Raw genomic sequence first — 15,944 nt, forward strand, 5'->3', positions numbered from 1 at the left:
TAAAGGGCATTATACTTGACAGGGGAGTTGGTTGTATCTGTGTTGTTTGGATCCTGGATTGTTGTTTGATGTCTGCGGCATATGATGGTGTTGGCGAAATCCATTCCTTCTGGCATGCTCAATTAATGGCAGAGATTGGTGCTGAAGATCGTTGGCAAAATCCATTCCTTCTGGCATGCTCAATTAATGGCAGAGATTGGTGCTGAAGATCAATACCTCTCTTCAATGTTCTCTATTACTTTCTGGCATATGGGGCCAACATTCATTGCTGCTATCTCTTGCTTACTTGGTCTCCAGTTTTGACTGCCATAAACTGCTGTATTTCTTCTCTTACAAACTGTTATATGAGAGAGACGAGGTCATGTGAGCCTTCCAGAACTGCCATAAGGACCACATTTGGGAGTCAGTCATACTTCTGTTATCTATCTTTGTCATATTACATTGATGTGCTGTCACCACCTAATGAATTCCTCAGGTGAAATCATTAAGAGTCTGGTATATGTCTTCTGTGACTCGTCTCATAAAGCAGCAGATTTTGTCGACTTCTGTCATATTTGGTTTCATAGTGTTACATAGGACCAAAAATTCTGTATGCAGCACTTTGCTGTTTTCTCATGATGTTACTCTGCTCTTCAGTTGTTCTAAAGCCAATCAGCCTTGCTGTTGATTGCCCCCAAATGTTGTCTTCAGTTTTGCTTGTATTTTTTCCCAGGTAACAAGCTTCTTTTTATCATGCTTGACTCACTGCTGGGCTTTACCGTTCAGAAGAAGTACATATTTGTCAAACACATCAAGTCATCCTGCCTGTTGTTTTTGGCAACTCAGTCAAATGCTTTCAGCCATTTTGTCAGATCCTCACCATTGTCTCTGGAAAACATTGATGGGTGCCTAATGTGCAGCTGACTTGTTTGTGGTTTGTAATCCATTGGTTTCCTCAATATATGGACCTTGGGTATGATGTATTGCTAGTATTTTGGTTCCTGTACATGTAGATGATGACTTATATGTTGCATTATTGAAGCCATTGGGATGTAGATGTTTTTGAAGTACACAGTACCTCCACCAGACTGTACCATGTCATAACCTCACTAAAGTCCAAATCTGAAAGCAGGTCATAAATGAAGTACAACATTTGGTGCTGAAAGTATTTTCATTACGAACACCATTGTACAGACAGAACAGCACTTGACTCCTTTATGGAGAGTGTTGTTAGTTATACAAATATCAAATCTTCCAGAACATACAAACACAACAAATTTTGAGATCCTTTGGCAAATGATAAATAGTAAACAAGAAATAATTGCTGCTGATTGGGACTGAACTGGTGATACACATCATGCCTGACAGTGATGCTAACCACAGTGCCACCTAGCATGCTGCGTAGCTTGCAGCAATGAAAATATATAAGGACAGAAAGAACGAGGAGGTGGATGAAAGGAAGAGCAAGTGAAATGGTGGAAGAAGTACTGACATAGTGAACCAACGAACATTAACGAACCTCAATTCAGCATGCTTCGGGAGACAGAAAAGCTATATGGAAAAGTACCATAGACACTTAAAACAGAGGTCAGCTTTGACTCCGGAAACAAATTTTTTCTAAGTGAGTTTGGATGTATTTTCAGAGGCAGTAATGCATCTGCCCCAGTTATGCTATCCAATACAAACAACAAATTTAACTTGACTGCCAACCAGATCATTTAGGAACCATCAGAATCTGTCTTTCACTCTTGGACATAACTGAAAATTTGACATAAGATTTATGGGCACAGTTAAGAAATCATTGAAAATTTGATAGCTATTCCCTTATGTAGTTTGTCTTTTCTTCTCATGTGTCTGAATTGTCTCAACTGTGCAGACTTAGAGGTAAAATACATTGTCCCGTTATAAACCAATGAATAAAATGTCTCTGGCATGAACTTTTATATCCATTTTAGTATTGCTGTTAGTCATATATCTTTATTCTTTCTGGTGAGTGTTTCTTCTGATTTGACATTTTAAAAAAAATTTTTTGTTTTATATCATACGTATTTATTCTTCTGCAGCTCTCACTTTGAATGGTTGAAGCAGCTTCGTTATTACTGGGAGGAAGATATAGACAACTGTGTTGCACGAATGTCAAGTGCATGCTATGTTTATGGATACGAGTACCTGGGAGCATCTCCGCGCTTGGTGATAACACCTCTTACTGATAAATGTTACCTTTGCCTGATGGGTGCTTTGCAACTAGACTTAGGTAGAAATCAATGATACTATATAAAAAGTAGTACTTGCTCAAATCTAAGATTTTGCTAATATTTTTGAAAGGAGTGAAAGAATATCAGTGTTATTAATTATGTTTTAGGTGGAGCTCCTGCAGGACCAGCAGGTACAGGGAAAACAGAGACTACAAAAGATCTTGCTAAGTCATTGGCTATACAGTGCGTAGTGTTCAACTGCTCAGAAGGTCTGGATTATAAGGTAACTGCCAGATTTCTCTTGAGGGTTGTCTGTGGAATATGTGAATTCCCACCTTTTGAATTGCTTAACACGTTAGTACGAGGGTTGGAATTTAAATAGTGGCAACTATTTGTTCACAAGCAATACAAAAGAGTTACTTGTTTGCACCTGTTACTGTCCTTCAAAGTAGTCACCAGCATTTTGTAGAACCCATTGCCAGCGATGTGGAAGGTCTAGTACACTGTTAGCAGAGCCTATTATGTTGATGGTGTGAATGAAGTGGTCTGAAGTTATGGTGATTGTCATGTAAGACTGTGATGGTGTTATCTTAACACATTATGTTCCTCCATGGTAAACCGTCAATGCACAGTATTACGGTTAATTTTTGGAGCATCACTTGCATTCAGCTTTGTGAAAGAAGCGGCGACACTTTCTGCACAACCCACCTATCATTTTGCATGACAATGCGCGGGCACATGCAGCGCAAGCTGTGGCTGCTCTGTTCTGTTGATGGGACTGGAAAGTACTGTACCATCCACCATACTCCTTGAACTTAAGTGCTTGTGACTGATTTTATTCCAAAGATGCAGGAACCATTTCGTGGCATTCGCTTCAAAACTGTTCCAGAGGTTCGACGGGCAGTAGACCACTCCATTCGCACCATCAACAGAACAGGCTCTGCTAATGGTATACTACATCTTCCACATCACTGGCAATGTGTTCTACACAATGCTGGTGACTACTTTGAAGGACAATAAAAGGTGGAAACATGTAACTCTTTTGTATCGGTTGTCAATAAATAGTTGCCACTATTTAAGTTCCAACCCTGCAATAATTCACTCAAAAATTTCAAGTACCTAAGTGCATTTGTCCAGACACATTTTATATTGTTAAATATGACAGAAATTGCAAAGAAAGGAAATTAACAAAAAAGTTCTCAAATTACTTGTAGATTAATCCATAAAAATACATATTTGTTTTATTTTATTCTTTAAACAAAAAAGTAAATTCCATTGAATATTATTGTATCTGCAATTTTTTAGGATGCAGATACTCAATTCATGACAATGATTCATATCAAAATAACCTAGTAAATATGACTGACTGTAATATAATGTATTTTATTCATTATTAATATATACACTGATCAGACAATGGAAAATCTCTGTGTAATAACATCAATATGAAAGGGATAGGTTGCTGCTCTCCACATAGAAGAGGCACTGACTGGCATACAGGCACAATGAAGCAGACTGCCACATAAAATTCAGCTACTGGATTAAGTCTTTCATCAGACATAGTCAACAAAAATCACCCACATTCACACAAGCACAACTCATACCAGGATAGTGGGGTGGTTAAGTGCAGCATTGGGAGGCTGTTCTGGAATTGCAGCTGGGAGGGGGGGGGGGGATATTAAGAGGAGAGGAGAGAAGTACAGAAAGTGAAAGGACAATGCAGGGGGGGGATATAAGGCTGGAGTAGGGAATGGGATGGGCAGGTGGGTGGTGGACAGTAACTAGCAAAGGTTGAGGCCAGGGGGATAATTGGAATAAAGGACATGTTGCTGAGTGAGTTCTGACCTGCACGATTCAGAGAAGGTGGTGTTTGCCCAAAAAATTTAGGTGTTAACTGTGAAACAGGCATTGAAGTCAAGCGCACAGTGTTTGGGTGGCATGCCCAGTGGTGTTCCAGCTGTCTCTTGGCCACAGTTTGGCAGTGTCCATTAATTTTTACAATCATCGTATTAGCTGTCATGTCCACATAGAATGTGGCACTTTGATTGCAGGTAAGTTGGTTGATCACAAGGCTGCTTTCACAGGTGGCTCAGCCTTTCATGAGAAGGAGATGCCAGTGACAGGACTGGAGTAAGTGTTAGTGGGAGGGTGTTTGTGACTAGTCTTGCATCTATGTCTATCGCAGGAATAGGAGCCATGGGCAAGGGGATTGGAGTAGGGGTGGAAGAGGGATGGACAAGGATATTGCAAAGGTTGGGTGTAATTTGGAATACTGCTGTGTGAGGAGGATATTTATTAGTTTAGAGCATGACAAGAATTAGTTGAAACTCTGACAAAGAATATGGTTCAGTGCTGCAATCTTGGATGGTACTGAGTTGTGAGAAGGGTGTTCCTTTGAGACCAGACAGTAGTTACATAGCAGATAGGGAGCAAGGCTTGGGAGATCTGGACTGAGTGTGAGGACGCCCTATCCACATTCATCCAGAACATCAACAATTTCTGACCCATTCAGTTCATCTGGTTCTCCAAAGTCCCATAAGCCACCTTCCTCAGTGTTAATCTCCATCTCAAGGATGATTTCATCAGTACCTCTGTCCACATCACTTCTACTAATCATCAGCAGTACTTCTACCTCAACAGTTACTACTGATTCTACACATAGAAGTCCCTTCAATACAGCCTAGCCACATGCATTTGTAGTGATGTGTGGTCCCTTTCCAAACATTCCCAGGGTCTTACAGAGGCCTTCACAGACAAAAATTATTCTCCCTACCTCATCCAGAAATAGATCTCCTGTGCCTTGTCTCCATAGCCACTTACCATCCCCTAAACACTTACAGTCTTCCCACAAGGAGTACTCATTTATGCCTTAGTATCACCCAGAACTGAAGCAACTTAATCACATTCTCTGCTGTGGTTTTGATTACCTCTCAGTGTGGCCTGAAAAGATAAATATTCTCCACACTATCTTCCCCATCCTCCCACCGTGATATTCCACCATCCAACCAACCTATTCAGTACCCTTGGTTATAATATGTAACTCTTTTCATGCAAGTTGTTAATATCCTCTGCATTCTTCAACAGGTTTCACACCTAACGAATTAATGTTCTGAACAAAACAAACGAATAAGTGGGAGTTGGCCATACCGAAGGTACACACTACAGAAATGGCAGTACAAGTCAAAATCAAACATGCTATGGTTATACTAGAAAACAGGGCCAAGTATAGGAAGAAAATTTATAATAAGAAACTGAAACTAGTTTCACAATTTTTTGAAGGGTAATGAGTCCTCTTATGGATGCACCCTAAATCAACAAAATTTGGCAAACTGAAGAATAAGTGGCAGTTATTCTATTCAGGACCATATGGAATTTCCAAAGTACTATATCCTGGGATGTACAGATTAGCATATGAGAAAACAGGTCGAGGAAAGGGTCTCCACCCTCACAAACATATAAAAGCTTTTGTAGAATGATGAATCTAGGTAGCATTTTTTCTTTCTGTCACAATATAATTGTACATATTGTATGTAACTCTAGGTGTAATTTTTCATCTGGGGTGTATTTTAAGACAAAGTAATGTGTTTTGGCATAAGTAATTCTTTTGATTTTTCCATGTAGGCATACAATTAACAGCAATGTGAAGTAATACATTGCTTCATACAAAGCAAAATTACAATCAAAGTTAGCATATGACACAGCTATCCTCGCTCAACATTATGCGCTGGTGCCAGCAGAAGGAGAGGAAACATTGACCTCTACGCATGCGTGACAGGCTGGCAGAATGCGCAAACAAATAGGAATGCAATATGTACAAGTACTTAAACTAAATACAAAGTAAATGGAAATACTACACAAATACATCCAGTGTCTAAGAACTAGGGAACCTATTGATATAAGTATTTAGTGATTTAATTAAATACTAACTTATGTACAGCATATTTACAAGCAAAAAGAAGCATTATGAAAAATTATACGAGATGTGTTAGCTAAGGACAAACGACAAAATACCATAAGAAATGACAATTAATTTTCTTTGCAGAGTAAATGATCACAATGGGCAGCAAAATAACTGAATGTCTATGAATTTAAACAAAGTATGGAAATATCTGCAGATGTATGCAATGACCAAATGTGTCAGTGGCTACCGAGCTATATAATGCAATTAGTTTTAAGTTAGTTTTGAGTTTATTTTCTTTCAGTGCCCAGTGCATTGTCGAGGTGCAGAAGAAGAGTATTACATCAAGAGTAGCAGGTACCAAATGAAGAAATGTGCCATGCCTCAAGTACACAATTTAGTTATAAGGCCATTTATAAAAAGGTCATTCAGGAAATTAAAACTGAAATATGCATTGTCGCAGTGTATCTCCATGATAATTATCAGTACCTATTCGCTGCAGAGTACACAGAAACATTAAAGCATTAGATTTTACAAAAACCAATTAAATTTTATCTTGTTATGTGAAACCTTGAATAGTGACATTTCCAGGTATTTGAGAAAGATAAGTGTACAATGGTTAAAACACCATATTTCACACTAAACTACACATGAATTGAAGTAAATAGCACTAGCACATGAAGAAACAACATGGTGCTATGTGAATGATTAGTCAGTACACATTATTTCCATGAAACAAAAGTTCATTGACAACTAGTCGATGACTATACGAGTAACATTTCCTGATAAATTCTTGAACAAGTAGATGAGGATTTCCTTTCTTCACTCCTAAACAAAGGAGCTGGCACCAAGCATAGTTAAGCCAGCAATTCATAATGTTTTAGTCCACTTTCCTAAGTTTTTCTCCCTCCTCTACATAAGGAAGAAATGAGTTCCCGCAAGTGATAAAATGCTATCTATAAAATGAAGTAGAAATATATCATATGCTTATATTGTATCATGATAATGTGTATGTAATTAATTTTTATTTGTGATGTGAACAAAGACAAGTTGAAGCTAACAATCTGTAGTGACAGAAACAAGATAATGAAAATTTTATGACATTTTAAAACTAAGAAATTTATGCTTGTAGTTTAAGCGATGAATGGAATGTCATCCATATGTATCAGCTATCGTGTTATGTATGTTGTTGTAACTCAATACTTGTATGAATTTTCATTGGGAACCAAACTCCATATGAAGAAGTGAACTTTGAGCACAAGCGGTTTGTGTGTTTTGGACAGCTATATGTGTCTCTCAACAAGTGGATGGTCAAGTGGGGTGACATGAACATGCCTGTGCAGTGAAATAATTTCTGAGTATCGTGGCTCACAATTCTTGATACATTAACAAGTGAACTTATCTCATCCATGGATGCTGTTAGCTCGGGTTCTCTATGCTGAAAATATGATACGACAGGTAATAATGACGCCTGAGCCATTAATATGGAGATCTTCTTCCACAGGGTTGGATTTTGAACAATAAGCACACACCCACTGCACCCAGAATGAAGACAAATGCCTATTCTTCAATATGTGACACCCAGGAGGAAGTGTGACACACAATGTGAAATCAACATTAAGAAAATGAGTGCACACACGGTGATGGTAGCAGCTCACGTATAGACCCTTGGCAACTAGTTCCTAGCTGCCAAATCTGCCAGTGTGCAAGTGCGAAACAAAACAATGAAAATGAAACAAACTGAACATTATTGTTAGCATGCTAAATTGAAATATGTAATGGACTATCATATTATGTATATAATCTTTTAATTTCTTGTAGAACTTGTAATATACATAGGATAAGATGATGTATCATTTCAGTTAAATAAAAGAGAAGCCAACAAATATAGGGTATTGATCCCTATCAGCAAATGTAAACATGTATAAGCAAAAAACACTGTACGTCTCCACTCCATGTCAACGTACAGTGTGGGGCAATTGTGTAAGTACATGATGAAAGACCCCCAGGATATCATAAAGTTAAAATTTATTAAAAACGAAAAATGAAACACCAATCAACCATAAGCATTGGCAAAGATGTTAATTATGAATGCACGGTAAGGCGCAGACAAATGATAAATTCGTAATTCATTTTTTACGTTATTTTATTTCTCACTCACTTGTATGTAGAAGTTCTGTTAAGAACTGTTGTTTGGAGCATGACGGGCTATGAGTGTTTTGTATCATATATATTTTGAAATAAGAAAAAATTTGATACCAGTATTAACTGTTTTTTATTCAAGTCAAGTGAAACCAAGTAAGCAGGATTTTCTTATTTATGACATGCACTGGTGTAATTGGAATCTGATGCCTGCATCTACAATTGAAAGGTAAGAGAAGAAGTCTGGTAGCCTAAAAAGTTGTAAAAGTGATGAACATTTCTAATAACGCAATTGTATTATCCTTTTTAAATATTTTTCATATATATATAATTTTATTTTATTTATTTACAACACAACTCTGTGCAACATTGTATCATACCACCATACCACAGCACTGTTCAAGGACTAGCAGCAGCCAGACTAGAAAATTGTCATCCTATACACAGGCTTCCATGAACCCCATAAGACAAATGGCTGCATTTGAAGTGGTGCCATGATCGGGAAGCATGGACTGGTGATTTATGGCATTGCATTGTGTTCAGTGATGAATCGCAGCTCTCCACCACTGTGTCAGTGTGTGTGTGTGTGTGTGTGTGTGTGTGTGTGTGTGTGTGCATGTGTGTGTGTATCTAGAAACAAAGATGATGTAACTTACCAAACAAAAGCGTTGGTATGTTGATAGACACACAAACAAACACAAACACACACACAAAACTCAAGCTTTCGCAACCCACAGTTGCTTCATCAGGAAAGAGGGAAGGAGAGGGAAAGACGAAAGGATGTGGGTTTTAAGGGAGAGGGTAAAGAGTCATTCCAATCCCGGGAGCAGAAAGAATTACCTTAGGGGGAAAAAAGGACAGGTACACACTCGCACACACACACATATCCGTCCTCACATATGCAGACACAAGCAGACATATGTAAAGGCAAAGAGTTTGGGCAGAGATGTCAGTCGAGGCGGAAGTACAGAGGCAAAGATGTTGAATGACAGGTGAGGTATGAGCGGCGGCAACTTGAAATTAGCGGAGGTTGAGGCCTGGTGGGTAACGGGAAGAGAGGATATATTGAAGGGCAAGTTCGCATCTCTGGTTGGTGTTAGTGGGAAGTATCCAGATGCACCCGGACAGTGTAACACTGTGCCAAGATGTGCTGGCCATGCACCAAGACATGTTTAGCCACAGGGTGATCCTCATTACCAACAAACACTGTCTGCCTTTGTCCATTCATGCGAATGGACAGTTTGTTGCTGGTCATTCCCACATAGAAAGCTTCACACTGTAGGCAGGTCAGTTGGTAAATCACGTGGCTGCTTTCACATGTAGCTCTGCCTTCGATCGTCTACACCTTCCGGGTTACAGGACTGGAGTAGGTAGTGGTGGGAGGGTGCATGGGACAGGTTTTACACTGGGGGCGATTACAGGGGTAGGAGCCAGAGGGTAGGGAAGGTGGTTTGGGGATTTCGTAGGGATGAACCAAGAGGTTACGAAGGTTAGGTGGACGGTGGAAAGACACTCTTGGTGGAGTGGGGAGGATTTCATGAATGATGGATCTCATTTCCGGGCAGGATTTGAACAAGGCGTATCCCCATGAAGAAAAATAATCCTAATCCTACTCTCAATGATCCAACTCCCCAAGACACTATCCAAATTGAACCCTGTCTGGAACAGTTCCGTCCTCCGTCACAACGGGACCCACCTCCTCTTCCTCAAAATCACCCCCTCCAAACCTTCCAGGAATTTCTCACTTCCAGCCTTGCCTCTCAATCCTCCTTGAAACACCTTAATCCTAATCCCGACGTCACCACTGCTGAAGCCCAAGCTATCCGTGATCTGAATGCTGACCGATCCATCGTCATTCTTCCAGCGGACAAGGGTTCCACGACCGTGGTACTTGATCGTCGGGAGTATGTGGCTGAGGGACTGCATCAGCTTTCAGACAACACTACATACAAAGTTTGCCAAGGTAATCCCATTCCTGATGTCCAGGCAGAGCTTCAAGGAATCCTCAGAACCTTAGGCCCCCTACAAAACCTTCGACACCCTGCACCCCTACCTTCTACCTACTTCCTAAAATTCACAAACCCAATCATTCCGGCCGCCCCATTGTAGCTGGTTACCAAGCCCCCACAGAATGTATCTCTGCCTACGTAGATCAACACCTCCACCCCGTTACATGCAGTCTCCCATCCTTCATCAAAGACACCAACCACTTTCTCGAATGCCTGGAATCCTTACCCAATGTGTTACCCCCAGAAACCATCCTTGTAACCATTGATGCCACTTCCTTATACACAAATATTCCCTACATCCAGGACCTCGCTGCGATGGAGCACTTCCTTTCATGCCGATCACCTGTCACCCTACCTAAAACCTCTTTCCTCATTACCTTAGCCAACTTCATCCTGACTCACAACTTCTTCATTTTCGAAGGCCAGATATACCAACAATTAAAGGGAACAGCCATGGGTACCAGGATGGCCCCCTCGTATGCCAACCTGTTTATGGGTCACTTAGAGGAAGCCTTGTTGGTTACCCAGGCCTGCCAACCCAAAGTTTTGTACAGATTTATTGATGACATCTTTATGATCTGGACTCACAGTGAAGAAGAACTCCAGAATTTCCTCTCCAACCTCAAGTCCTTTGGTTCTATCAGATTCACTTGGTCCTACTCCAGATCCCATGCCACTTTCCTTGACGTTGACCTCCATCTGTCCAATGGCCAGCTTAACACATCCGTCCACATCAAACCCACCAACAAGCGACAGTACCTCCATTACGACAGCTGCCACCCATTCCATATCAAACGGTCCCTTCCCTACAGCCTAGGTCTTTGTGGCAAACGAATCTGCTCCAGTCCTGAATCCCTGAACCATTACACTAACAACCTGAAAACAGCTTTTGCATCCAGCAACTACCCTCCCCACCTGGTACAGAAGCAAATAACCAGAGCCACTTCCTCATCCCCTCAAACCTAGAACCTCCCACAGAAGAACCCCAAAAGTGCCCCACTTGTGACAGGATACTTTCCGGGACTGGATCAGGCTCTGAATGTGGCTCTCCAGCAGGGATACAACTTCCTCAAATCCTGCCCTGAAATGAGATTCATCATTCATGAAATCCTCCCCACTCCACCAAGAGTGTCTTTCCACCGTCCACCTAACCTTCGTAACCTCTTGGTTCATCCCTATGAAATCCCCAAACCACCTTCCCTACCCTCTGGCTCCTACCCTTGCAACCGCCCCCGGTGTAAAACCTGTCCCATGCACCCTCCCACCACCACCTACTCCAGTCCTGTAACCCGGAAGGTGTACACGATCAAAGGCAGAGCAACGTGTGAAAGCACCCACGTGAATTACCAACTGACCTGCCTACAGTGTGAAGCTTTCTATGTGGGAATGACCAGCAACAAACTGTCCATTCGCATGAATGGACAAAGGCAGACAGTGTTTGTTGGTAATGAGGATCACCCTGTGGCTAAACATGCCTTGGTGCATGGCCAGCACATCTTGGCACAGCGTTACACCGTCCGGGAGATCTGGATACTTCCCACTAACACCAACCTATCAAAACTCTAGAGATGTGAACTTGCCCTTCAATATATCCTCTCTTCCCGTTATCCACCAGGCTTCAATCTCCGCTAATTTCAAGTTGCCGCCACTCATACCTCACCTGTCATTCAACATCTTTGCCTCTATACTTGCGCCTCGACTGACATCTCTGCCCAAACTCTTTGCCTTTACAAATGTCTGCTTGTGTCTGTATATGTGTGGATGGATATGTGTGTGTATGCAAGTGTATACCTGTCCTTTTTTCCCCCTAAGGTAAGTCTTTCCACTCCCGGGATTGGAATGACTCCTTATCCTCTCCCTTAAAACCCACATCCTTTCGTCTTTCCCTCTCCTTCCCTCTTTCCTGATGAAGCAACCATGGGTTGTGAAAACTTGAGTTTTGTGTGTGTGTTTGTGTTTGTTTGTGTGTCTATCAACATACCAATGCTTTCGCTTGGTAAGTTACATCATCTTTTTTTTTTAGATATATTTTTCCCACGTGGAATGTTTCCCTGCCCTTGTAAAGTGCATTTAGACTAAACTTCATGTCCATTTTGCTGTTGTTTTCTCTTTACGTTCCCTCATTCATGTACTGTGTTTCCGCTTCCAATCTTCCATCCACTTTATGTCCTGTGTTCTCGTCGTCTTCTGTTTTTTCCTGTTCACCCAGTGTTACTTCATGCTCTGGCTGTGTTCTTTTTGTCTCTGTTCGGTTCATTGTGTTCATTTGTCGTGTTGTGTCTCTTGTAGTTTGTTTCTTCTGATCAGGTTCCTAAGGAGTGTTTTGTTTGTATTGTTTCCTGATTATGATTAGTGTCTTCCTATCTACTGTGAATTCTTTCAGGATTTTAAAGAGAATTTCTCTGTCTATTGAGTCATATGCTTTCTTGATGTCAATGAAGGTGATGCTTATGTTCTGTTTGTGTTGCAGTGTCATCTTAAGGTTCCATATCTGTTCAGCACACAACCTGTGTTTACGAAACCAAGCCTGGTATTTGGCAATTAGGTGGTCAGTTTGCTTTTCCAATCTATTTAGCAGTGTTTTGGAAAGTATCTTATATGTGACAGGTAACAGCGAAATGTCCCTATAGTTGTTTGGGTCTGACTTATCCACTTTTTTGTGTAGAGAGTGTATCAGTGCTGTGCGCCATTCTTTCAGTATCTCTTCTGTTTCCCATATCTGTTTCATGATGTTGTTTATGTGTTCTGTGAGAATTCCACGATGACTCCATCCTGTCCTGCTGCTGTATTGTTCTTGATATTCTTGATGATTTCTGTTATATCTTCTATCAATGGCGGTTTGCTATCTGGGTGTGGTGTGGGTTCCTCTGTGTCCAGTTTGTCTGTTGGTGATTCTGTATTTAGAAGTTCCTTGAAGTACTTCACTAGGAGGTTACAGTTGTTCTAGGTGTTGGTCTCTAATGTGCTGTCCGGTCTCCTAAAGCAGAGGTTTGGTGCTTGGTATTTCATCATATTATCTCTGAATGTCCTGTAGAAATTCCTCGTGTTGTTCCTTGTGAAGTCTGCTTCCATCTCTTCTAGTTTCTGTTTGTTGTAGTCTGTTTTTCTTTATGGAATATTTTACTTGTCTGTTTCCATGTTTTGAGAAATTCTTCCCAGTTTTCTGGTATCTTCCTGTTATTGAACTTCTTCCACGTGTTGATCCATCCTTCGATTGACAGGTCATTGTATGGATATCCCAGCGGTGTTTCCTGGTTCTCAGTGCTACTGCTGATTTCGTGGCTTCCTGAAGCTTTCCTGATAGCTATTCCGAGTTTTGCATTGTTCCTATCTTAATTTTCCCCAGTATTTTCTCTTGGTTGAGTGTTAGATATTCTGGTTCTGTGTTAATTTTTATGCTATCAGACTTCTCTTATATTACAATTGTAGATGCATGCAGCAAACTTCAAGTACACCAGTGCATGTCATAAGTAAGAAAATCCTCCTTTATCAGTTTCACCTCACTTGAATAAAAATACTTAATACTGGTATCAATATTTTTCTTATTTTGAAACATGGATGTTACAAAACACTTGTAGCCCATCATGCCCCAAATGGCACTTCTTAACAGAAGTTCTACATACAAGAGAGAGTGAATAAAAAAATCATGTACAAAAAAAGAATGACAGTTTTTTCATTCGCCTGCACCTTACCATGCATGCATAATTAATGTCTATGCCAATGTTTATGGTCGACTGGCATTTCATTTTTCGTTTTTAATTAATTTTAACTTTACGATATCCTGGGGGTATTTCATCATGTACCGACACAATTGTCCCCACACTATATGTTGACATGGTATGGAGACGTACAGTGTTTTTTGCTTTTACATTTGCCGATAGGGATCGATACCCTATATTTGTTGGCTTCTCTTTTATTTAATAGAATTTATACATCATCTTATCCTATGTATATTACAAGTTCTACAAGAAATTAAAAGATTATATACATAATACACTCCTGGAAATTGAAATAAGAACACCGTGAATTCATTGTCCCAGGAAGGGGAAACTTTATTGACACATTCCTGGGGTCAGATACATCACATGATCACACTGACAGAACCACAGGCACATAGACACAGGCAACAGAGCATGCACAATGTCGGCACTAGTACAGTGTATATCCACCTTTCGCAGCAATGCAGGCTGCTATTCTCCCATGGAGACGATCGTAGAGATGCTGGATGTAGTCCTGTGGAACGGCTTGCCATGCCATTTCCACCTGGCGCCTCAGTTGGACCAGCATTCATGCTGGACGTGCAGACCGCGTGAGACGACGCTTCATCCAGTCCCAAACATGCTCAATGGGGGACAGATCCGGAGATCTTGCTGGCCAGGGTAGTTGACTTACACCTTCTAGAGCACGTTGGGTGGCACGGGATACATGCGGACGTGCATTGTCCTGTTGTAACAGCAAGTTCCCTTGCCGGTCTAGGAATGGTAGAACGATGGGTTCGATGACGGTTTGGATGTACCGTGCACTATTCAGTGTCCCCTCGATGATCACCAGTGGTGTACGGCCAGTGTAGGAGATCGCTCCCCACACCATGATGCCGGGTGTTGGCCCTGTGTGCCTCGGTCGTATGCAGTCCTGATTGTGGCGCTCACCTGCACGGCGCCAAACACGCATACGACCATCATTGGCACCAAGGCAGAAGCGACTCTCATCGCTGAAGACGACACGTCTCCATTCGTCCCTCCATTCACGCCTGTCGCGACACCACTGGAGGCGGGCTGCACGATGTTGGGGCGTGAGCGGAAGACGGCCTAACGGTGTGCGGGACCGTAGCCCAGCTTCATGGAGACGGTTGCGAATGGTCGTCGCCGATACCCCAGGAGCAACAGTGTCCCTAATTTGCTGGGAAGTGGCGGTGCGGTCCCCTACGGCACTGCGTAGGATCCTACGGTCTTGGCGTGCATCCGTGCGTCGCTGCGGTCCGGTCCCAGGTCGACGGGCACGTGCACCCTCCGCCGACCACTGGCAACAACACCGATGTACTGTGGAGACCTCACGCCCCACGTGTTGAGCAATTCGGCGGTACGTCCACCCGGCCTCCCGCATGCCCACTATACGCCCTCGCTCAAAGTCCGTCAACTGCTCATACGGTTCACGTCCACGCTGTCGCGGCATGCTACCAGTGTTAAAGACTGCGATGGAGCTCCGTATGCCACGGCAAACTGGCTGACATTGACGGCGGCGGTGCACAAATGCTGCGCAGCTAGCGCCATTCGATGGCCAACACCGTGGTTCCTGGTGTGTCCGCTGTGCCGTGCGTGTGATCATTGCTTGTACAGCCCTCTCGCAGTGTCCGGAGCAAGTATGGTGGGTCTGACACACCGGTGTCAATGTGTTCTTTTTTCCATTTCCAGGAGTGTATGATAGTCCATTACATATTTCAATTTAGCATGCTTACAATAATGTTCAGTTTGCTTCATTCTCACTGCCGGGTTTTGCCCTTGTGCACTGGCAGATTTGGCGGCAAAGAACCAGTCAACAGTGGTCAACATGTCAGTTGCTACAGTCACACGTGCATGCACTCAATTTCTTAGTGTTTATATCACATTGTGTGTCACACTTCCACCTGAATGTCACATATTGAAGAATTGCCATGACATTTGTCTTCATTCTGGGTGCAGTGGGTGTGTGCTTATTGTTCAAAATCCAACCCTGTGGCAGCAG

At 41.9% G+C, this 15,944-nt stretch overlaps 1 protein-coding gene across 1 annotated transcript in view; it reads left to right on the plus strand.

Annotated features, from left to right (window-relative positions):
* Positions 1–15,944, plus strand: part of LOC124795954 (dynein axonemal heavy chain 6) — a 1,096,896-nt gene that overhangs the window by 404,191 nt on the left and 676,761 nt on the right. Inside the window, exons 25-26 of the mRNA XM_047260034.1 lie at positions 2,043–2,233; positions 2,342–2,457. Of these exons, the coding sequence (XP_047115990.1) occupies positions 2,043–2,233; positions 2,342–2,457 (307 nt within the window). The remainder of the gene's footprint in view (positions 1–2,042; positions 2,234–2,341; positions 2,458–15,944) is intronic.

The sequence above is a fragment of the Schistocerca piceifrons genome, chromosome 4 (assembly GCF_021461385.2).
Source record: "Schistocerca piceifrons isolate TAMUIC-IGC-003096 chromosome 4, iqSchPice1.1, whole genome shotgun sequence".
In the NCBI taxonomy this organism is placed as follows: Eukaryota; Metazoa; Arthropoda; class Insecta; order Orthoptera; family Acrididae; genus Schistocerca; species Schistocerca piceifrons.